We start from the raw sequence: 21,518 nt of genomic DNA on the forward strand, positions 1-21,518 counted from the left end.
ATTTAAATTTGGAAACACAATAACATCAGTTACAAGACAACCTGCAAGTGGCTGGTCATAATTTTGTACCCTTTGTTTACATTTTCGTAGTATTTTTTTTTTTTTTTTTGCAGGAAAACCAAGGGTACCAAAAGATCCAAAACATTTTCTCAAAACGGTAATATGCATCACGTGAGCAACGTAAAGGTTTTCTACTGAGCCCCTTTCATGCTTTCCCCTAGGATTTTCTTTGCTTCAGAAATTTCAGTCATTTATTTTAATCTACTTTTTTTTATGATACTTGGTTGTCAATTCACATGCATATCTCCAAACAGTATAGGTTTCCTCTCACCGATGCCCGAGGATCTGGATGTAAACACTTTTTATGACATTCGAAGGGAAGAGTTTGAGGCTCTTCATTGTATATATCCGGAACTAAAAATTGACAAAGATTTCACGGTTTGCACTATCGATATACCCATCCATCTAGAGACTCCATTAACGTTGAGATTTCAAAATAAAGAGACCAGTATATGCAACCTACCTGCACTGCACTGTCGAATAGAACTTCCCTATGGATACCCGGAATTTGATCCACCTATTGTTTTATTTGAGAATATCAATAGCTGGCTCGATGGGAAAAACGTGAATAGAATATACTCCGAATTGTACAAGATATGGGAAGGTTTCAAGGACGCTGTTATTTATTCATATTTAGATTATGTTAGGAGCGAAAGCAGATTTGCCTTTCATTTGTATCTACACGGGGAATTAGTTGTTTCAAATGAAGAAGATTTCCGGTTATTACAATATGAGAACTACAGGGAAAAGCAAAGGATATTTGAGCAAGGGACATATACGTGTGATATATGTCAAATGGAGAAAAAAGGTGATGAGTGTAGTCAATTTCCTTACTGTGCTCATGTGTTTTGTAATATATGTTTGAAAGATTACTTCACGCATATCATCGAGAGAGGTGAGATTGAAAATGTGCATTGCCCATCGTTTACATGCACCAAAGAAAGGAATAAGGCTATCATTGAACTGACAAGGAAAGCCGAAGAGGGGAAAATTGCGGATTTCAAAGAGTTTGATGATGAGTTTTTCAAATTACCTGTTTCTCCTGACCTAATGAGAAGGTTCCTTTTGGGAGAAACCAAAGAGGAACTGATACAACGGTACATGTCACTGTATGAACAAACCTCAATGGAAAGGTATGCAAAATTTTTCCCCAATAGAGTGGCCAATTGCCCGAGATCATTTTGTGCCACTACATTCATCAAGAAAGATCCTGATAACAAGCTGGCAATTTGCCCCGGGTGCAATTTTGCATTTTGTTCCCAATGTCTCCATTCTTGGCATGGTGATATCAACTCATGTTCCATATACAAGAAGAAAATACCAGAGGATATTATATTAAAATGGATCGATAACAATGGACAAACCCCCAACAAGCAGACAAGTGAGGAAAGAGAGACATGTTCTAATATCATATACAAATATGGCAAGAAAATAATTGAGTTAGCAGCTAGCGAGTACATTGCACAAGTTCAGTTTGAGGAGTTGGTCAAATCCGGAGATGCAGACATTACCCAGTGTCCCAGTTGTAGCACCTACATTCAAAGATCTGATGGATGCAACAAGATGACGTGTTCTAAGTGCCTTGTGTTTTTTTGTAACTTATGTGGTGACAGATTGAATAGAAACGATCCATATGAACATTACAACAATCCGCTGAATCGATGCTTTGGCAAGCTGTTCCAAGGAATGGTACCTGAGGAAGATGGTTAATGTTGTACAAGAAAATGCAGACACCAATGGTGTTAAATACTTCAATATCTCACAGTATGGATTACAATCTCTTAGGTGACTTGGGATCTTACCTTTAGAAGCCCTGAAGTAGTTTATATTTTAATATGGGAGGTACACACTAAACAAAAAACATATGTTTTCAGCGGAGAAAGGTTCGACAGGTTGACAATCTAATGATGCCATCAGTTGTTGATTATCAACGAGCTTTACTGAACAAGGCTTTCTTACTGTATGTATTTTTTTTTTGTACAATACTTTTATACGCCAGAGAAAGAGACTCTGTACTAGGAATAACAGTGGTGTTTGCTTTAAGGAGTGAAGTTCTTTTCTAAGCAACCGTTTTCTTCCTTGTGTATATACAATTACAAGTGATCTCTCGCTTCAATGAACGGCAACTAACACCCGTGTTAGTGTATACAAACGAAAAACGCGTTATAGGCGTCAAAAAGACGGCTCAGCAAGTAAAAAATCGGGTTTCTTCCCGTTGTGGGAAGGAGGGGCTGCGGAGGAAGAGACGAAAAGGAAAACATGAACATGGGCAAAAAAAAAACTGTTCATGTTTTATCAGTTAATGTTGACGATTCAAAGTTCAAGTATGGGGATGACCAATATCGATTAGACATCAAAATAAAGATAATGTTTGGGGTGAGAAGGGATGGAAAGAATGCTCACAACAGTCATAGACGAAAGGTGGTGAAATCGATTTCTAGACTATTGATATCACTGGTTGCACACGATGATGAGAATTTAGAGTCCTTTTTGGAAGAGCTCGAAGAAAGGGGGAGCTCCTCGGAGGCGAAACGGGGGAAACATTTTATAGATCGGATAATGAAGAGTAAGATACTTCAAAAAGCTAGCTCAATTGAGACTAAAGAAGTCAATGAAAATGTTGATAAGGATAAATTGTCATTACCTAAATTAGCAACGAATTTCCAGGCATTGGCGAAGAAGTTGAATATAATTAACATGCTGATCAATGAGATACATGATATTGGCAAATGGAAGCATGCCGATAAGACCTTGACTGTCTTGTTACTATACACGTGGATGTGTATATATCCATATTTTCTCCTTATCTGCCCGATAGTATTTGCGGCGGGGTACATGTGTTACCAATACACATACAGGCATCCGTTAATTAACAAGCCCAGCTGTTCAACCAGGGATAAGAGCCTGGAGAAGGTTTGGGAATTAGGATGTGGAGAAAGATTGAAGCAAGTAAGGAGTGAGAGACTCCCTGATAGGGGGTTATTTGGGTTTCTGCTAGATGGTTCGGACGAGGAGGAAGGGATGCAAGCAAACGGGGATGAGGAGAGGGAACGCTTTGACGAAGGAGATGCTAGAGAGATTTTTCGAGATGTAGAAGTCAGTGGGATGTTTGAGGAGTATGAGAAGATGATTGAAAAGGAGGGAAACGAAAGGGATGGGACAAGAGAGAATACCTTTGGTCTTGAGGAGCACTTTGAGTCCACTTACCACAACCACATACTCGAGAGTCTCTTAGAGATACAGACACTGACGGGGCAAATACTAGACAGTGTCGAAAGAGGTGAGAGGTTTATCGAGGAGTGTTGTTCATTTCAAAATGAGAAGGTGAGTACGGTATTGTTGTACAAGTTGCTGCTTATAGTTGTCATTGTGTTTGTTCTGGGTGATTACATCAATTGGAAGCTGATTACGATTACGTTACCATGGATTGTGCTTGGGACGATACATCCAATGGGGAAGGTGTTTTTTCGATTGCTTACTGTAAAGGGCGGCAACAACAACAGCAATCACGAGGGGAAGAAGAGGAAACCCTACGGAGAGCATGTGGTTGAGGAGAGACATGAGAATAATATCCTTGATGAATACCTGGAAAGTCTGGTCCTCATTGATGAGTCTGTTACTGCACGAGAAGTTTATATCTACGAGATTGAGAGGCTCCATCCCGTCAAGGGGTACATGGCGTTTGGATATAGTGACACGGCGTTTGACAAGAACGACTACGTACGCAGACGGCGGGAGATGCCCCTAATGGTCAGCAATATAGTGGACGTGCAGCCACCTGAGGGATGGGTGTTCCTCAATGGTGAAGAATGGAGGGCTAGTTCTGGTGGGAGATGGGAGTACGATGTGGGCACCGTTATGGAACCATCGGTGTTTAGAAGACGGGTTTGGAAACGAAGGGTCATTACTACAAAGTTTTAAGAGCGAGATACAAATATGGCCGGTATCATTGTTTAAAGAATGCGATAAGGGAGTTTCTAGATCCCCATCTCTCTCGTGGAAGGAGGACTACAATTGTTTGATGTTTTCGTTTCTACGGTATAAGTCCTAGTAAGGGTAGCTAAATGAAGCCTATAACGCCATCGACGACTTTATCTGTCTATATATACAGAGATGAATATATTATATATATATGTATCTAAAAATAGATGCATGGATATGGGCAGAGCCAAGATTTAGCTGCAGCATAAATATGCGGAGACAATCTATATTTCTGTAAGTATTTGTTAGTGATGGTATAAGTAAGATGATTTGTGGCTAAGCATGTATATGTCCTCATTGTAGTTACCGAGCGTCTGTTAACGCATTGATTTGAGATGAAGGGGGATGTAATAACCTTCTTGTAAGGAGTAGGTAAGGGCGTAAGATATTTTCGCCAAGAGAAACTGCAGGTTGCAGACAAGTCTGCCGGTGAACCGCACGAAAACGGCGAAATCGCCGGGCGGGATGCACAAATTTAAGCTTTCGGTTATAAAGACCAATAAAGAGAGGCAAAAGAAATTTCGAGGTGCCGATCTGTTGTATAAATGGAAGGAGAGGGGGGAAAGAGGGTTCAGATATAGTTTTGGTTTTCTAGTGAAGTTATCAGATAACTTGCATACTACATTTACATTTATCTCGATAGTATCGGTTGTCTCTTATGCTTCTCTAGGGAAGTCTCTGAAAGTGTACACTAGTATAGAGAAATAACTGGTTAGTTGAATGAGAATATGCAAGCAAACGAGCAAACCTGCAAGTGAGGAAGCAAGCAAACCAAATTGACAATGTGGGAAAATAGAAAAAAAGAGGCCATGTATTAGGTGAGAGAGAGAAAGAGAGAGTAAGTCTACTGTAGAGTGTACCATTTCGTTAATAGCAATACCATAAAGCTCTTGCAGTGACCCGTCAGGCAGGAGAATGCGCCCGGTGTCTTGCATTGCAGTAGTCCCATTTGAAAATGGTTCCCTTTCTCTCCTTTATATTTCTCCGAAACAAGCCTTCCTACTTTCCCTTTATTCCCCCGTATGGCTCCCATTTAATAGAGACTATATTGTCTCTTCGTGTAATGGTAATATTCTATAAAACATAACCTATATAGACAGCATCTACTATATGGTGTACATAGAAACAGGCTTAAAGGCAGTAGTATCTCTCCAAGAAACCAATAGTGAAATAAAGTGAGAATATAGGAAATGGCAAATAAATGGGGAGGGGGAGGGGGGCAAGGGACCCGACTCGAGTGTTATTAGACTCTATTACTAAGATGACTGATGCTGCAATATTTATGGCACTAATAAATGTGGTTTCCATTGAAGCCCCGCGATGTGCCATTGCGGGAAATTCAAAGTTGGAAATTGCCAATGGATATCCCGAAATAACCCCGAAAACATGCATAATCTTGCATTGGCCGATGCATTAAGAGGCTTGAAAAAGGAGTTTGATGGTGTAACAATTAGAGAGTTTAGAGCGGTTTCTGCAAAAAAATAGGCAAAAAACAAAGAGAAAAAAAATTGATCTTCTATGCATATTGGAGCCAAGAGGAATCGATCGATCTAGCAATGTGGCAATACCCAAAGTGGGATATACTATTTCGATATTGAACTGAGATCCAGATTGTATATTAAGTGGAACACTTCCCACTTGATTATACCGTGTTCCGTGTTGATTTTTTTGCTCCCCTATTTTTTTCCTTGTCTTGTTTCTTCTACTTGGATTCTTTTTGCTGTTCTAGTTTGTACTGTTCTCTCAATTTTAGGCCGTAAACTATCTCCTCTAGCCAATAAGGAAAAAAAAAAACAAAAAAAAAACAAGGACTGCTTACATTCACAGGTATTCCTTTGAATTTTTAACAGAGTCTTATTGGGGTTTTTATTGACGTGTTTCAAGTTAGTTAGATTTGTTTGTGTTTTATTTTCCCGATTTTTCTGTGATTCATCCTATTTTGTCAATTCTTTAACTTTCTAGGATACTTCAAGTTCTTTACTTTTGTTTTGTTTGTGTTTTTTCAGGGGTTTACTTTGATTTCCTTTTGATTCTATTCATTCCAAAGAAATCAAAGTTTAGATAACTTCAAATCATTCACAGAGATAACCTACTTCTTTGTCATTGAATCATCGCTCATCTTCAACACCTTCAAAGTTTACTATTCCACTGTGCTTTTTGGAAGATCTTATTGGGGAATCTGCTGTTGTGGTGTGTCCAAAAACTTAGACTTGACAGTAGAACTTACTAACATTCACGAAACAAAAAGAGGGGTTTTTTTTCTTCTTCTTCTAACAACAACTTCTCAAACCTGCTCCCAATACTTGAATTCTTTGATTCAAATTTCCACTTGGTTTCCAACTTTGTCTTTTCTTGCGTAATATTTCCATTTCTCTAGGCTACCTATCAATATTATACTGGAATATGACTCCAAATAATAACTTTTCAATTTCGAAAAGGAATCCTTCCAATCAACGGGGGTTCCCACAACCACAATTAAGCTCAAACTTGTTTCAAGTCCATTATTTTCCTCCTCTAAATAATAATAACTACATGAATCCCGATCATACAATTGTTAATACGCCATTTATTCTGAGAAGCTCCTCATCTCATCCTAATAATCATACAAACAGAATTACTTATTATTCAACTTCAAAAGGTTCTCATTGTAAACAAAATTCAGGTATTATACAACCAAATACTAATATTAACCATACTAACGGTACTGATAATATTAATAGCACAATCACACTCCCAGATAATTCTTCTTCCCAATCACAAGTCTATTCCAATTATTCAACTGGATTGAATGGTTGCTCCGGGATCTACGATTTAAGGCCCAAACCGTCAAATTTGAATTCAACCACAGTTTCATCTTCATTGGTACCATCAACATCAAGTTCAGTCTTGGATAATAACTTCCATTTACCTTCCCAAAGGCAAATCTCTTTTGATAATACTTCAGATTTGTCTCTCATTAAGAAAAGAAAAAGAAAGAAAGCAGAAGAAGTGCATCGATACTATCGATGCAACTTTCAAAATTGTGACAAAGCTTATGGTACATTGAACCATTTGAATACCCACATATCAATCCAAAAACATGGTCCAAAGAGAATGCCCCAAGAATTTGCCACTCTCAGGAAGCAACTAAGGGATAAAAGGAGGAAACATAAACTAGAATCTTCAGTTTGTGCTGCTGAAAAGCAATTTAAACCAGTTCGCTCTTTATTGTTAGTTCCAAAAAAAGTGAATTCTACTCCTTATCCTTCAACAAATTACATTGTTACTTCAAATCAAAATTTGTCTTCGTCAACGGGGAATTTAAATTCCCAACTCTCATCTCAAAGAACAAATGAAAATGTTTACCTGAAACTGAATAATCAGCCATGGGAATCCTCAAATACTGATTTAAATTGTCATTATTATCCTCTTAATGCCGTTACATCATTCACTTTGAGTTCAAACTCAGATTATAATTTTAATTCTAGCTTGAACTCAAACCAAGGGTTAGTTTTCAATTCAAATTTTAACTTCACTCCCAATTATCATTCTCATTCAGAATCAACGGTAATGGATCTCCAACAAAAAAGTTTTCAGTGTTCTCCAAAGAATAAAACTTCCCACGTTTATGCTTTATCTTCACAAACAAACCCTCATCCACCATTTATCAATTTGCAAAAGACCACATTCTAATTGGAAATACAAGTCTACCTTTTTTTTAAGTCCTGGAATCTGTATCTACATTCCCATATCCATTTTTGCTTCTATTCTTACTTTTACTTTTGCGTTGTTCATTACTTCTACTGTTTTCCTTTTATCTTGCTTGCTAACTACTGTTGAATGTCTCTACTGGTCTCGTCCATTTTTCATTTCTTTTAAACTTTTACCCGTGCCGCCATTTTACCTGGTATACCCCTTCATCTATAAATTTATCTATACCTTCTTTTTCTTCATTTAGTTTCTCTCTAAATTCTAAGTTAGTACAATCTTTGTTCCACTTCATCATAATGCTATCACCGACGTCAACACCGATACTGATGGTATTACCCTTTTCAATTGTCGGTGCCAATCAACCATTATCATAAAGTCAATTTATTCCAACAAAATACAATTACTTTCTCAAGACCAGAAAACTAAGCTTCACTACATATGCTACTTACAATGCTACTGATTAAAAGCCAATAATCAAGCAGCTATTTCTCGTTTCGGGACAACTTCAAATCCTGCCTCCACCAACAACGCCACACCATCACTTGTACTCTTACTGCTAATAACAGGGGCACTGACAGCAATCAGTTTATTTAGATCGTCGACTTCATGAACCAATTTTTTGCTATTCGAACGAGTCAAAGGTTGAATATCGTAACTGAATGGGACATGAGGGTTTAGTGGCTTAATAAAAAACCGGTTATCATAGAAATAGGGAAAGCTTTTTATGTTATAAACAGTTGCATTGTTAATACTATTTCTATGGGGTGGCTCCCTAAAGATTTCAACACTTAGATACCCATCTCTATCCAGCTCCCATTGAAACAAGCATCCTGATAACGTCCTCTTCCCCCGCCTACTTTGAAGCATATCCTCAATCAAACTATGGCACGAATTGCAAGGTTCGATTGTAGAATATTTATTGTCAAATTTTGTAAAATTATAGTGGAAAGTAGCACTTGGACTCACCGTCCAACTTTCGTTGTACAAGAATCGATCCAACAATAAATAATCAACAGTGGTGAATTCGTAGCCTTCAGGTATCTTGATTTTGATACTCTTGGAGTAATACCTCTCAATGAAATCACTCTTAATTTGGAAATTGTCACTATGTTTTAAATCGTTCAGTTTCTTATAGATACTTTCATTCATCAGCTTAACCGTTTTCTCATGTAGTTGAATAAGCGTATCACAGTTGGCCTCATTCTGTCTCAAGTATGATCTTATTCTGTTACGTCTAGTTAAGGTTACATCATCATTGGTGTAATCCTCAAACCATTTTAATTGGTTCTCTTTTGCGTAGCTATATATTTCATTTTTCCTGATGTTCAGCAGTGGACGGATCAGATCGATCTTATGAGTATCCCTTAAATTAGCCGGTGTAACCATCTTCATACCCATCAATCCAAATAAAGTCGAGTTTGACTGCAGCCTGATCATAAAAGTCTCCATTTGATCATCTAAATGATGTCCCATAAAAAGAAAAGGTATTTTGGAGGAGGAACAATATTGATACATTAGTTTGTATCGCAGTTCCCTTGCATGCCTCTCAATTTGGCTTTCACTGATAGTTTCATTTATTTTCAAGATTTGGTGTATTATAGGTAACTTATTTTTTGTCAAAAGGATATCATTCAACAACAGCGCCTCATTGGCACTCTCCCTGCGAAGTCCATGATCAATAGTTATTGCATGGATGGTCAATCCACGCAGATACCTCTCTCTATATTTTAGTAGTAAATCAAGTAAGACTATCGAGTCAACTCCACCACTCAAGGCAATCGATATTCGTGGATTTCTAGTAAAGGTATTGTTCGATTGTTTCAATGTTGTAACGATTTGTTTCATTGAAACCTTGAATTTGGTAAAAACTTTCTCCGATATCGTCATTTTCGTATTTTAGTATACACCACAGCTTACAGCGAATAACGTGTCATCAAACTATCGTTTCGAAAACAGATTAGCAGGCGCAAGGCTCATATGTGCAATCTTCCAAAAGGCACGAAAACATCAGAGAAGAAAAAAAATATGAAATGAAATAAGTAACAGACGAGTATCTGCAAGTCGCCTGGCTGATCCAAATATATACTTCAATGTAGTTTTCTTTCTTGGTGTGTGTACTTCTGAACCAGACGGCAAGATTGACTATATGAGTTCCCGCGGGGAGAAAATACAGGCAATGAATAATGAGCTGCAGAAATTGGAGCAGCAGTTGCACACCTTTGCAAGGTTGACAGAAGAAAGTACACAACAATTTGCAATGATAAAAAAACTTGGTATACAACAGGCTAGCTTCTTTATGAGTTCACATTCTGTTTTTCAGAATCTAAATGAAAGCAAGGAAGCTCCACGAGCAGATGCGGATTGATATTAGAATTACAGCGGGAAATGTGGTGGGTACTAGAGGGAATAAGTGTTACTCACTAGAGTAGATAAATATGTATTATAGATTATATAACAAGGTGTATCATATCAAATCATTAAAACACAGGGAAGGAAAAAGAATAGAATAAAAAAACATCAACATAAGTCTCATTAAAAAATTAGGTTTTAGTGCCATTTGGGAAATACCAACAACCTTACTCCTTCAATTCGCCAGACTCAACAACCTTAATTTCAGCCTTTGGTTGGCCGGATGGGGATCCGTTTTGCTCGATAGTCTTCAAAGTGTCCATGCCTTCAACAACTTCTCCAAAGACAACATGATGGCCATCTAACCATGGGCATGGGACAGTGGTGAGGAAGAATTGGGACCCGTTTGTGTTTGGTCCTGCATTGGCCATGGATAATTGGCCTGGTTTTGTGTGTCTTAATTCAAAGTTCTCGTCTTCAAATTTGTTACCATAGATGGACTTACCACCGTAACCATTATGGTGGGTGATATCACCACCTTGGGCCATAAAACCTGGAATGACTCTATGGAAAATGGAGTCCTTGTATCCAAAACCCTTTTCGCCGGTACATAGTGCCCTGAAATTTTCAGCAGTCTTTGGAACAACCTTTTCAAAGAGTTCGAAAACTAACCTTGGTTGTTTTTGGCCGTCGATTGCAACGTCAAAGTAAACCTTGGACAGTCTCAATGAGGAGGAGGAAAATTGTCTTCTTGCAGCAGTGAACATAATTATTTATGTGTACGTGTATGTATGAGGAGTGTATACTCAAGTACGTGTATGACTTTGTGTGTACTTAGTTGTTGCTCAACAGCGCCAGAACCAAATGAAATGTAGAGAGGCGAAACCGCTTTGGTTGGCAAATACGTCAATCCTCTGACGTTCTCGTCCACCATTGGATGGAGTTGGTAAATAACCAAATAAAAATGAAAATAAAAATAAAATAGATTGAGGGTGTAAAAAAAAAAAGGTCAAATTCCTATTCCCGTTGGCGCATAAACTCCAAAGGCAGTGGCAAATTTGTCATTTTTGAAGGGTTTTTTTCTAAACTCTACAAACTTCACAATACTCTTTGAAGCCAATCAAGGGAAGTTTGCAGTGCAATCAACGTCTGTTCAAAGTAGTTGAAATCAGAATTCTCCAAGGCATCGTGAATGCCTGGTAGGTACTGTACGCCTTGGTTTGTCATTGAAGGAGCGAAAAATAGGTGCCGGAACCAGGGACGGTGGGAAATTCTGTTGTCATTCTTATTGACGGTCAAGAAGATTCTGTTGAAGGCCTTGATTTTGCTGTTGATGATCTTAATTTTGACGGCTGTACGTATTTTTTTGTAGAGTTTAAACCATGGTAGGTCCTGCCTTATTTCACGTCTGATCAACTTAATCTCGTTGTCAAAACCTTTACCTAACGAAACCACCTTCTTCATGGTTGTTTGTAATTCTGCTACCCGCTCACCTAACGTCAAATACTGGAATGGAAAAGTCATATTCCTATTCAGCCAGTCAGTGGGGGTCCTCTGTAATGCATTGTCCAACTTGTTGTTGAAAAGATCGAGGTATGGCGATATTGTCACATCGATTATCTCGTGCTCGCTGATATGAATGGCAAACATTCCAACCAATTGGGCCAAAACATTATGCAGCTTTAGTGATGGATCAAACATTGCCAAAACGTCCAAATCATCAAACTCTGAATTCTGGTATGAAACAGGATCTTTATTTGGATTGCGCTGGAAACCAACATTAATTGACGGTATACCAAGATGATTCTCAAAAATTGAATAATCTGTCACTTTATCACTGATCATCTTAATGTCATCCCCATAGACATCTTTTAAAGTCATAGACCCATCCATGACAATGTCTAATAACTTCTTTATCGCCTTCTCAAATAATGGGTTAGATTCAATATTTAACTTCGTGCCATGAATATTATCAAGGTTAATATACATAATGCAGTTGTTGATAATATTCTGCGCATGAAATTCACCATGCTCAGATGACCCTAGCATTCCCAAGCTGGATCCGTCCCATGAAATCAGCTTAATAGTCCTCATTGGTTTCCACCCTAGTTTCGCAAGCTCATTGAACCCCCTTGCTATCTCCAATAGAGCTGGCTGTGAAGAGCTTAAGCCACCAGTGCCACTCAAATCGTCCCTCGAAGCACCAATTATAATCTCCTCATCTCCTAGCATCCCTGGTACTTCAGTCACAATGTTGTAAATCGGCTTAACTGAATATTCAATTTCGTTGGTTAGCTTAAGTTGACTTTGGCTTGGTCCGGGAGTGTAGTCATAATCCAAGTCTCCCTTCCATCCTAGGTTTGGTCCTATCCCATTCAATTTCTTTAATATAGGATGTATATGTACATGGTTCATTGCAATAACGGGTATCTTTGGTATAGTACTTGGAAACTTGAGTCTTCTACGCCCATCAAATAGAGATGATGACCAACCAGGGGTTGTTGGATCACCAGGTTGGTAATATATAAAATTGGAAGTCCAAGTGTTTATTGCTTCCAAACTTCTTGCCTTTCCTTTAGGGTATGGGGTGTAACCATCAGCTTCTCTAAATTTGCCGTCATCAGAGGGGTCATTGTAAAATATAATACCACTTGCACCGTTCTTTTGAGCGTTTTCAACAATTAAACTTGGATGTATATCTTTTAATCGAATAATAAAAATCTTATTGTCTAAGGAAATATCTTTCAGAGATTCATAATCATCATCCAGACCATAATTAACAAAAACATATTTTGAGGTTACTTGACCATTCGCTGAATATGGAACGTATGAAACTTTCTTTGAGTGAAGATCTACCCTCCAATCATCACCCAAAAGTTCGATGTTTATATTCTGGGGGGTACCAAAGAATACATCAAAATCTTCGGTGTATGTTTCCAATTCGGAAAAATCGTCCATAATCTTTCTCCAAGCCCTGCTATTTTCCCCTGGGAAGTGGTTATTTTCTTCATAAAATCTCAAATAGGTGCTTGTGGTTGGATTATAATATAGTTGATTGAGGTAAATACGGGATATATCATCTAAAGTTTTAAAACCCCCATATAATCTTCTCAAGTCTCGATTTAATGTTGTTCTTGGCATAAATATAAGGTTAAAAATAACCATACACACCAAACTAAACATACATACGACAAAGAAACGCCGCCTCTTCAACTGAGAAATAGTCAAATCTCTCAAATATTCAATCTCCGAAGCTATCGATTCTGCCAGACTGACCCTACTAGAATTTCTGTTGGGATGCAACATATCCGATTGCGATACAGACTTAATTTTAGAGCCGTTTATTTGGAAAATGTATGGTCTAGCAGTTTCAGATGAAGAGGAGGCTCTGTTAGGGTCATCTTTATATTTTTTGAAACTTAGCCTGGATGACGATTTCAAAGATTGCCTGGAATCTGCCTTCAAGTTGGTATTTGAGAAACTAGCAAATCTCAAAGAGCGTAGAAGCAGGTCATCGTCTGCATCGCCTGGAGAAGCCATAAGCCGCTCTATTGTAGTCGGATTAGTTTCTAGATCTGGTTCTGACACAATGGGTGAAAGTAATGGTCTAATATCATCGGTATCACTCTCAAAAGTGCTGTCCAAACTCACCGACGATGGGTTGAGTATCGTGAGAACAGGAGCAAGTGTCCGAACGTTTCTGCTATCCATGGCTATCTCCTCTCGGTATGTATTTGAGAAGCAACAAGAAAACAGTAAGGGATATAACATAAAAATACGACAGCTAAGGGGTCTCGGTGTTGAAAAGCCCTCACTTTGTAGACGAGCCGCCAGAAACTTCCACAATTCCCGCGCCGTGTGTCAATTCTATCCTGTGAGTAAAAACCTCCTTCAGCTTTACCAAGGGCAAGAACGGATATCAGTCTTATCTGGTAATACCGTACACATACACCACCAGAATAAGAACAAACATACAATTGAAGTAAATCAAGAGAAAAACCAAAAACAACTGCTCCTTCTGTGCAAGAGACATTAACCCCAAATCCGAACAAGATAAAATTTACACAGATCACTTCATCAAGAACCTCTACTCTGAGATAGCAATTCGAGGTTTTCCCTAAGTGTGAGCATAATCTTAACTTCTAACTGTTGCGTTCAAGGAGTATTTGCCATCTTTTCTTTTAATTCCAAATCTAAAGCTCATAAAGTTTACTAAAAAAAAAATAACAAAAAACCCAACAAAAAAAAGAATTATATCCATAACCACATAAAGCTACCTTAAGTATATATACAATCATTTTTATGTTCTAACATCTACCACTACACCAATCCTTTATCACTAAACTTATCAGACACAAATTAGGTGATTTTCATACTTTCATTATACCAGGAGATATCTATCAAACACATCATTTGATTCATTTTTCAAATTTTCTATTTATTTATTTATTTATTTATTTATTTCAGCTTCCATATCTTTCCATCTAGTACTTATTAATCCATCTATTTACAAAGATACTGAATTTAATGTCAACTGGAGCATCTGATTACACCAATTACTTACACGGAGGTCTTTTGCATAACAGATACCTCAGAGTAAAAGGCCTAAATGAAGGTTCCTTTGGAATTGTCTCAATTGCAAAAGACACCAAAAACAATGATAAGCTAGTTGCAGTAAAATACAATACAGGTATATTAAGTGATTTCCAAGCATATCAAGAGAAAACGAAAAAAGGTGAAACTAAGAAAGATAACCTTGATATTAGATCGATTAGCCTAGATTCCAAGACAACATCTCTTTTGAAACCAAATCAAACTTATTCTCACACTGAGAATTCAGATAAGGATATAAGTAAGTCCATTGTCTTGAGGGAGACAAAACAAGAAATTTTGATGTTGAAGAAAGTTGATTCACATCCAAATATCACCACCTTGATTGATTATTTCGATACGTTTATGGTCATGGAATATGCACCAAGAGGTGATTTACATGATGCAATCCAATTGGGTATAGCACCGGTTGCAACTAGGGATGTTATTGATGTTTTTATGCAGTTAATTAGCGCAGTTGAGTATTGTCATAAAAACGGCGTGTACCATCGGGACATAAAGCCCGAAAACATCCTAATTGCGGAAGACTGGTCCATCAAATTGACGGACTTTGGTTTGGCTACTGACCTTTTGATATGTGATGATTTTGATGTGGGCAGTGAAAGATATATGGCACCGGAGTTACTGGAGCATTCTGACATTGAGACTTATGCTGCTGACAAAGTCGATATATGGTCACTTGGTATTGTTTTGTTGAACATTGTGTTTGGTAAATCTCCATTTAAATCAGCAAGCTCAAAAGACAAGATGTTTTTATACTTTGCTGCCAACAGGGAGACACTATTTGATATTTTTCCATTCATGAGTTATGATTTATTTTCAGTTATGATCAATTCGTTGGCTTTAGATCCAGCAAATAGAGATTTAGAGATGATAAAAAGGTCTCTACTAAGCGTTGATGTGTTAACTTATGATAATGAATTCGTGGAGGAAGCCGAGGACTTAAAGGGGATACCTCTTGTTGAGGAACCAAGTGAAGCCGATCAAGCTGCTGAGGATTTTGCTGCTACCCAAACTTATGACGAAGTTTCATCTTTTGATAGTAAAGATACTGGTGTTAACGGAAAATTAAACACTCATGATATTTCAAGTGGAGACAAACAAAAAGCTGCGCTTTCTAAGGTAGAGTCCACTTCAACTCAAGCATCATCTCAGTCATCATCCTCTTCACATTCTTCCAATTCTTCTCATATTGAATCCACAAAGTGTAGTGTGTCCCCAAACCCTACAATTATAATTAAAAGCGATTCAGAAACTATGCAGTCGATTGACGATCTGGTAGAATCAGAGAAGGACACAACTGAAGATTTCCCAAAAATTAAACCAATCTCAATCAACAAGAAATATGAACCTCCACACAAACTTTTATCTTCCACTTCTTTGAGTAAGTACATGCAAGAAATCAAAAAGTGTACTAGGCAATCCAACAATAAGAATAGGGAATACAGACATAAAAGGTTTAATGGTGGTAACCGTAAACCATTAAGAGTGGCCGGACAAAGCAATGGAATTAAGTTACAGGATACTAGCAGGGCTTACATTTATGAAAATTTTAAAGATGATTCACTTGATTTCAATAGAAAAGATTTTTTTACTCCAAGATCTGCTTTTACCTCTTATATGGAGAAGGCCAATAAGGGTAAACTGCAATGGCAGCAGAAGGGCCATCACTATAGATCTTCATATTTACAGAATGGAAATCACAACAAAAATTCTCGCTACAACTACAATAACTACAACTATTATAATGGTAATAATAACCATGGTCATAATAGAAGAGCATGGAAGAAAAGGAAGAGAAGAGAGAGCCATTTAAACACAGCGAACAATTATATCGGAAACTTCAAAAACTATAGAGGAAGTTTCCATAAGGCTAACAATTATCATTCAAAAAATAGTAGAAAGGAGTGGTATGATAGACATGAAGGCTCAAATTCTAATAAGCAAGGCCGCAGATATTCATCAACTTTAACTGATTTGGTCCGTCTAAGTAGTTCGATGAGATCGTCTATAGATGGGAAGTATGTTCCTCCCAATATGCGTTTAACTCAGGAACAGCTGACTGGTTCTGCAATATTTTCTGATGATGAGGAAGACGAAGAAGAAGACGACTATCTAACTGATAACATCAAATACGACGGGAAGAGAAACAACGATAGCCCGGACGCTATCAACAGCAATGACTCAGATGAAGATGATTTCACTTTTGAGTTTGAGCAAGCAGAAACATACAGCAAAAACCGTGGCCAACCAACAAGTGAACCTACGTTGAAAAGTGACCTTTATAATCAGGTTCAGTCCACCGCTATGAATTTACTGAATAAACAGTTTTCAGAATATAGAATATTTGATGATAAACATTCACCCTTATCTAGAGATGGTTCTAATGCTACTACCGTTTCCTATAACCAATCAAGTGCTGGTTCAAACATTAATGATACCATTACGAAAGGCTATAGGAAATATGTTCCTCCTCATCAAAGAAGAAGTTCCCATTCAGGTACTGACTCAATTGAGCATAAGGTGAAATTTAATTTGGGCACAAACAACTTCATGGATAAGTTGAACAATAACTTCAGCGGCTCTGTTTCCTCTTCTGCTCCGACCAAATCAAGTTCCTTTTTTATGCACAACTATCAACAACCGGCACCGCCAGATTCTTCGTCGTTGCAGAAAATGTTTGAGCCTCATGAGTTGTTGTTGGATGAGGGTGCAGGTCACAAGGATAAAGATGAACAGTTGGATGATTTGTTTGAGATTGAAGAAAGGTAAGGAGTGTTTTTTACGACGTTTTTTTTGGGTAATTTGTTTGGGTTTTCTTTTGGTATAAAAATATATAACTTCAATTTATAGTATTTTTTTATGTTCGTACAAATAAAAAAAAACGCAGCTATTTTGTTATAGCCTTAGCATTAATTGAATTGAAACTTGATGTTTATAAATACACGATTCTATAGAAAAAAAAGAGGTATAGGAAATTTCTACGAAACAAGAACTATTTTGCATTTTTAAATAAATGTCTTGCGCCCATTGCAACATTGGTAGCATAGTGTTTATCTAAAAGAACATTTTCCCACAGAACAGCAACTTCAGTATTTGCTCTTTCAGTTTCGTCAATTTCAGCATTATAAATGCCATTTTGAACTCTATCTTCAGTAGAGTACAAGGTTTTAATATCATCGTATCTGCCAATCAGTTTATCAATAAACTTCATCGAGGCAACGGATGATTTTTCAGGTAAATGCAATGCTGCTAGATAGAGTCTTTTGGTGAAAGCCAATGCACGCTTACTAGATCCACTCTTGGAATTGAAAAAGATGGCATTTAAGCATCTCAATAGTAACTCTGCCTTGGTTGAGACATTCACAGAGGGTTTAATATTCAACTCCGAGGATAATGGATCCATAAGTCTCAATGTCTTATGTGAAAACTCAATTTCTGTGTCGAGGGACAAGTTTGGCAATAAAGAATACAAGTAATCGACGAACTTGTTCAAATCAACAACAACCTTCCTTGATGGCAGATTGGCAACCAAGGAGAAAGATGTTATAATGCACAATAGAACCTGCCTCACCTCATTGCTGTTCAAATCTTTATTGATTAATATTTCTTCTGCAATTTCTCTCATAACCTGTAGGAAATCACCCATCAAGTCTATATTCACCATATGTCCAAACCTTGACAAACTTTCCAAAACTGCAGCCATTAATTTTACCGGTCTTGCTTTTAGGATTTCCAAATAAAAGAGTAATAACATTTTGAGTATCTGAGCTTGGTTTTTCTCCCTTTGCTCAGCAGTAACAGCTTGTTCTGCCTCTCTCATTTCCTTATCGATCAATTTACGTTCCTTCAGCTGCTTTCTTTCCTTCTTACTCAAATGGATTCTATCTTTTTTCTTGAGTTTTGGAGAATCATCATTTTCCCTGGAATTTGGTGAATAATCATTCAAGACGGTTAAAGAGAGTAAAATGTTGATAATAGACTCATCAACGTTGAAAGCTCTCCTCCTTATACTTTTGGACAAAAGAACAACCAGTTCTAAAGAGATATCACCATTAGATGAGTCTTCAACTAAGAGCTCTTCCAATGTTGATACACACTTTTTGAAGACTTTTAATTCATGTTCATTTTGTGGTTTTTTCATTACTCTTCTAGTGATGATCTTGAGAACTTCCTTCCGGAAGTTGAAATACCTTAAGGCAGAGGCCAACTCACAGGCTGCATTACTTGCGATGATACCCATCTCTGCGTCCAATGACGTAACCTTGGGCTGTGTTGAAAACTTTGCTGCCTTTTCAGCCAGTAGTTCAACATAATGTTTGTAGTTCAACACCAAATGCTGCTCAAAGAGTCTTAATTTTGCAACTTCTCTGCTGACTTTCTCCTTCTTCTCAGATTCCGACAAGGCCCTGATATGATACGATGGTGCTATACTTTTGAAAACAGGAACCATTGCCAATATTGCAAGTTTAGCTGTCAATGGATTCTTGGAATTAGACATCCTCCTCAATCTTGACAACTGTAAAATGTTCTCCTCTGGGTTTTCAATGAGGTTCTGAGCCATCTCGGCAATGTCCTCCTTGGTCTTGATGACTTTCTCCTCTGGCGTTAGCCCTTTGTAAGACTCATCAGCTTCCTCGTCAAATTCTTCACCAGCGCCGGGCCTTTGCTTCTCCTCTCTGGTTTCAGGATCTTCCGCCTCCTCCTCACCAGAAACACCATCTTCCTCATCATTCGCCGCTTCATCGTTCGTGGGTTTCGATGTTTTCATAATGATCCGTCTCTGCAAAGTACCATCTGATCTACGAATTGGTAATCCTTCCTCCCCATTGGCATCAGGATCGTTGAACGCTCTAGGGATCCGCTCGTAATCCTCGGCCTCTTCGTCCTCAATTTCCTCTGGCACTTCCATATACTCCTCATTTTGGTCGTCTACTTCAATGTCTGAAATATCATCTTCAACTCTTGAAAAGACAGAAGACTGAAGCTTGGAATCTTCCTCCTTCCTCCGCTTGACGTTTCTCAGCTCTGACGCTCTCTTGACTCTTCTCTTTCCCATATGAAGTGTTTTCTCCTTTGGCGTATCTCTTAACAACTACCTTTATTCTGGGAGCCTAACCACCTGGAAAATCAACTGAAAAATTATGTGAAATTCATCTTTTGTTCAGATGTAAAGAAAAAAAAAAAAATTATTTGAAAAATAAGACACAAATGTGAAAATTCCCAAAGAGGAAGGAGCACGGCTGTACCCAGCTGGCATTTCCCGTTTCGGAAAGGCGGCCTGAAATTGTCCGATTTCTATTTTTTTTCCCTATTTTTCTCCCACGTTTCTCCCCGGAAAAGGCGGGGCATGCAAAGAGAGAAAAAAGGTTCAATAGAAAGTACCGTACGAGGAGAAGAGGCTGTGGAGTATATGAAGGGTTGACATTCAGCAGCTTCTTTGTAGTGTTGAATATCCTTTGGTTATTGAAGTGATTATTACCAATGTTGAACATTTCAGTCAGAGCAGCAACAAGAGGCGTCCGCTCTCTATCTGTGGGCGGCTATAGGAGGATCCATCAGAGTCGGTCGTTGTTGGCGGCACATGCTTATGGCATGCCGGCAATGTCGCCAACTATGGAGTCGGGTGCTATAGTTGAATGGAAAGTCAAGGAGGGCGACAAGTTCAATTCGGGCGATACTCTATTAGATATTGAAACAGACAAGGCTACGATTTCTGTGGATGCGATTGATGATGGCATTGTTGCCAAAATCTTGTTGCCAGATGGAACTAAAGATATCGATGTCGGTACTCCGATTGCCATTTTTGCAGATGAAGGCGACGATTTAGCCGAATTGGAATATCCTGATATTGAAAAGAAGACCGACAAGGCAGAACCGGCGCCAGCACCAGCACCAGCGTCATCAGCGGCACCAACAGCAAGTGTCGAGGCTAAGGCGTCTGAAACCAAAGAAGAATCAAAGAGCTTTGCTTCTACAAGTGCAAATACTTCTCAACATTTCTTACCTTCTGTTGAATTGTTACTAGAGCAGAATCATATTTCGAGAGAAGACGCTTTGTCAAAGATCACAGCCACGGGCCCATCAGGTAGAATCTTAAAAGGTGACGTGTTGGCATATTTGGGATCCATCAAACCGGAAAGCAATACCACCTTGGCAGAATACCTTGAGAAGACGTCGCATTTGGACCTATCAAATATCAAACTCAGAGAAGGTGACAGTGGAGCACCAACTAAGGAAACCGAGACGCCAAAGCAAAAGGTTAAGGAACCAGTAACCATCACAAAATTATATTCAATTGCCGAAGATGTTGGCTATCCTCAATTGAGACGGTTTAGGGGCGAAATCGACGAACTTATAGAGTTGGCAGAGCAAGAGGCATATGCACATAAATATGAACCAGATTCGGAGCTTGATGATCCGTTGTTTGACGATCTTGTTGCACCTCCAAGAAACGCTGGTAGATTCACAGTCGACTATAAGGTTAATTTTGAAGACGACCAAGCTTCATCGCTTGACTTAACTGTAACATTGAATGAAAAATGCTATGATGCCCAAGAAAAGGCTGATTATTTTGTCTCCAAGTTTACCGAATACCTTGAAGCCAACCACGAGAGACACAACGATATATAAGTACTCAGTTTTTATAATAGATTCCGTATATACACTTTGGTTTGTCTTGGCCTCCGATAGCACGAGCAGAAAATCGAGTAGAACATTTCCCACTGAAGGATATACTTCATGTCATTAGCGGGAGCGTAAACTTGTATCAATTTCCCAACACGCTCTGTATTTGTATCTCCGAGATATAAGGGCACATGTCCTGT

At 38.3% G+C, this 21,518-nt stretch overlaps 9 protein-coding genes across 9 annotated transcripts; 5 read left to right on the forward strand and 4 right to left on the reverse strand.

The window, feature by feature from the left end:
* Positions 1–207: 207 nt before the first annotated feature.
* On the forward strand, positions 208–1,770 carry C5L36_0A10390 (uncharacterized protein; the record flags this gene model as incomplete). Its single annotated transcript, XM_029464070.1, has 1 exon — positions 208–1,770. One exon carries the CDS (start codon positions 208–210, stop codon positions 1,768–1,770), a length of 1,563 nt encoding a protein of 520 aa, XP_029319930.1.
* Positions 1,771–2,319: 549 nt separating this feature from the next.
* Positions 2,320–3,981, forward strand: C5L36_0A10400 (uncharacterized protein; the record flags this gene model as incomplete). Its single annotated transcript, XM_029464071.1, has 1 exon — positions 2,320–3,981. The coding sequence occupies one exon, from the start codon at positions 2,320–2,322 to the stop codon at positions 3,979–3,981; it is 1,662 nt and encodes a 553-aa protein (XP_029319931.1).
* Positions 3,982–6,444: 2,463 nt separating this feature from the next.
* C5L36_0A10405 (uncharacterized protein) lies at positions 6,445–7,713 on the forward strand (the record flags this gene model as incomplete). Its single annotated transcript, XM_029464072.1, has 1 exon — positions 6,445–7,713. One exon carries the CDS (start codon positions 6,445–6,447, stop codon positions 7,711–7,713), a length of 1,269 nt encoding a protein of 422 aa, XP_029319932.1.
* A 492-nt stretch (positions 7,714–8,205) lies between these two features.
* On the reverse strand, positions 8,206–9,618 carry C5L36_0A10410 (uncharacterized protein; the record flags this gene model as incomplete). The annotated part of the gene is made up of 1 exon (XM_029464073.1): positions 8,206–9,618. The coding sequence occupies one exon, from the start codon at positions 9,616–9,618 to the stop codon at positions 8,206–8,208; it is 1,413 nt and encodes a 470-aa protein (XP_029319933.1).
* Positions 9,619–10,307: 689 nt separating this feature from the next.
* Positions 10,308–10,847, reverse strand: C5L36_0A10420 (uncharacterized protein; the record flags this gene model as incomplete). The annotated part of the gene is made up of 1 exon (XM_029464074.1): positions 10,308–10,847. The coding sequence occupies one exon, from the start codon at positions 10,845–10,847 to the stop codon at positions 10,308–10,310; it is 540 nt and encodes a 179-aa protein (XP_029319934.1).
* Positions 10,848–11,178: 331 nt separating this feature from the next.
* C5L36_0A10430 (uncharacterized protein) lies at positions 11,179–13,851 on the reverse strand (the record flags this gene model as incomplete). The annotated part of the gene is made up of 1 exon (XM_029464075.1): positions 11,179–13,851. One exon carries the CDS (start codon positions 13,849–13,851, stop codon positions 11,179–11,181), a length of 2,673 nt encoding a protein of 890 aa, XP_029319935.1.
* A 756-nt stretch (positions 13,852–14,607) lies between these two features.
* On the forward strand, positions 14,608–17,463 carry C5L36_0A10440 (uncharacterized protein; the record flags this gene model as incomplete). The annotated part of the gene is made up of 1 exon (XM_029464076.1): positions 14,608–17,463. The coding sequence occupies one exon, from the start codon at positions 14,608–14,610 to the stop codon at positions 17,461–17,463; it is 2,856 nt and encodes a 951-aa protein (XP_029319936.1).
* A 223-nt stretch (positions 17,464–17,686) lies between these two features.
* C5L36_0A10450 (uncharacterized protein) lies at positions 17,687–19,750 on the reverse strand (the record flags this gene model as incomplete). The annotated part of the gene is made up of 1 exon (XM_029464077.1): positions 17,687–19,750. The coding sequence occupies one exon, from the start codon at positions 19,748–19,750 to the stop codon at positions 17,687–17,689; it is 2,064 nt and encodes a 687-aa protein (XP_029319937.1).
* A 425-nt stretch (positions 19,751–20,175) lies between these two features.
* On the forward strand, positions 20,176–21,324 carry C5L36_0A10460 (uncharacterized protein; the record flags this gene model as incomplete). Its single annotated transcript, XM_029464078.1, has 1 exon — positions 20,176–21,324. The coding sequence occupies one exon, from the start codon at positions 20,176–20,178 to the stop codon at positions 21,322–21,324; it is 1,149 nt and encodes a 382-aa protein (XP_029319938.1).
* Between the last annotated feature and the right edge of the window lie 194 nt (positions 21,325–21,518).

This window comes from Pichia kudriavzevii, chromosome 1 (genome assembly GCF_003054445.1).
Source record: "Pichia kudriavzevii chromosome 1, complete sequence".
In the NCBI taxonomy this organism is placed as follows: domain Eukaryota; kingdom Fungi; phylum Ascomycota; class Pichiomycetes; order Pichiales; family Pichiaceae; genus Pichia; species Pichia kudriavzevii.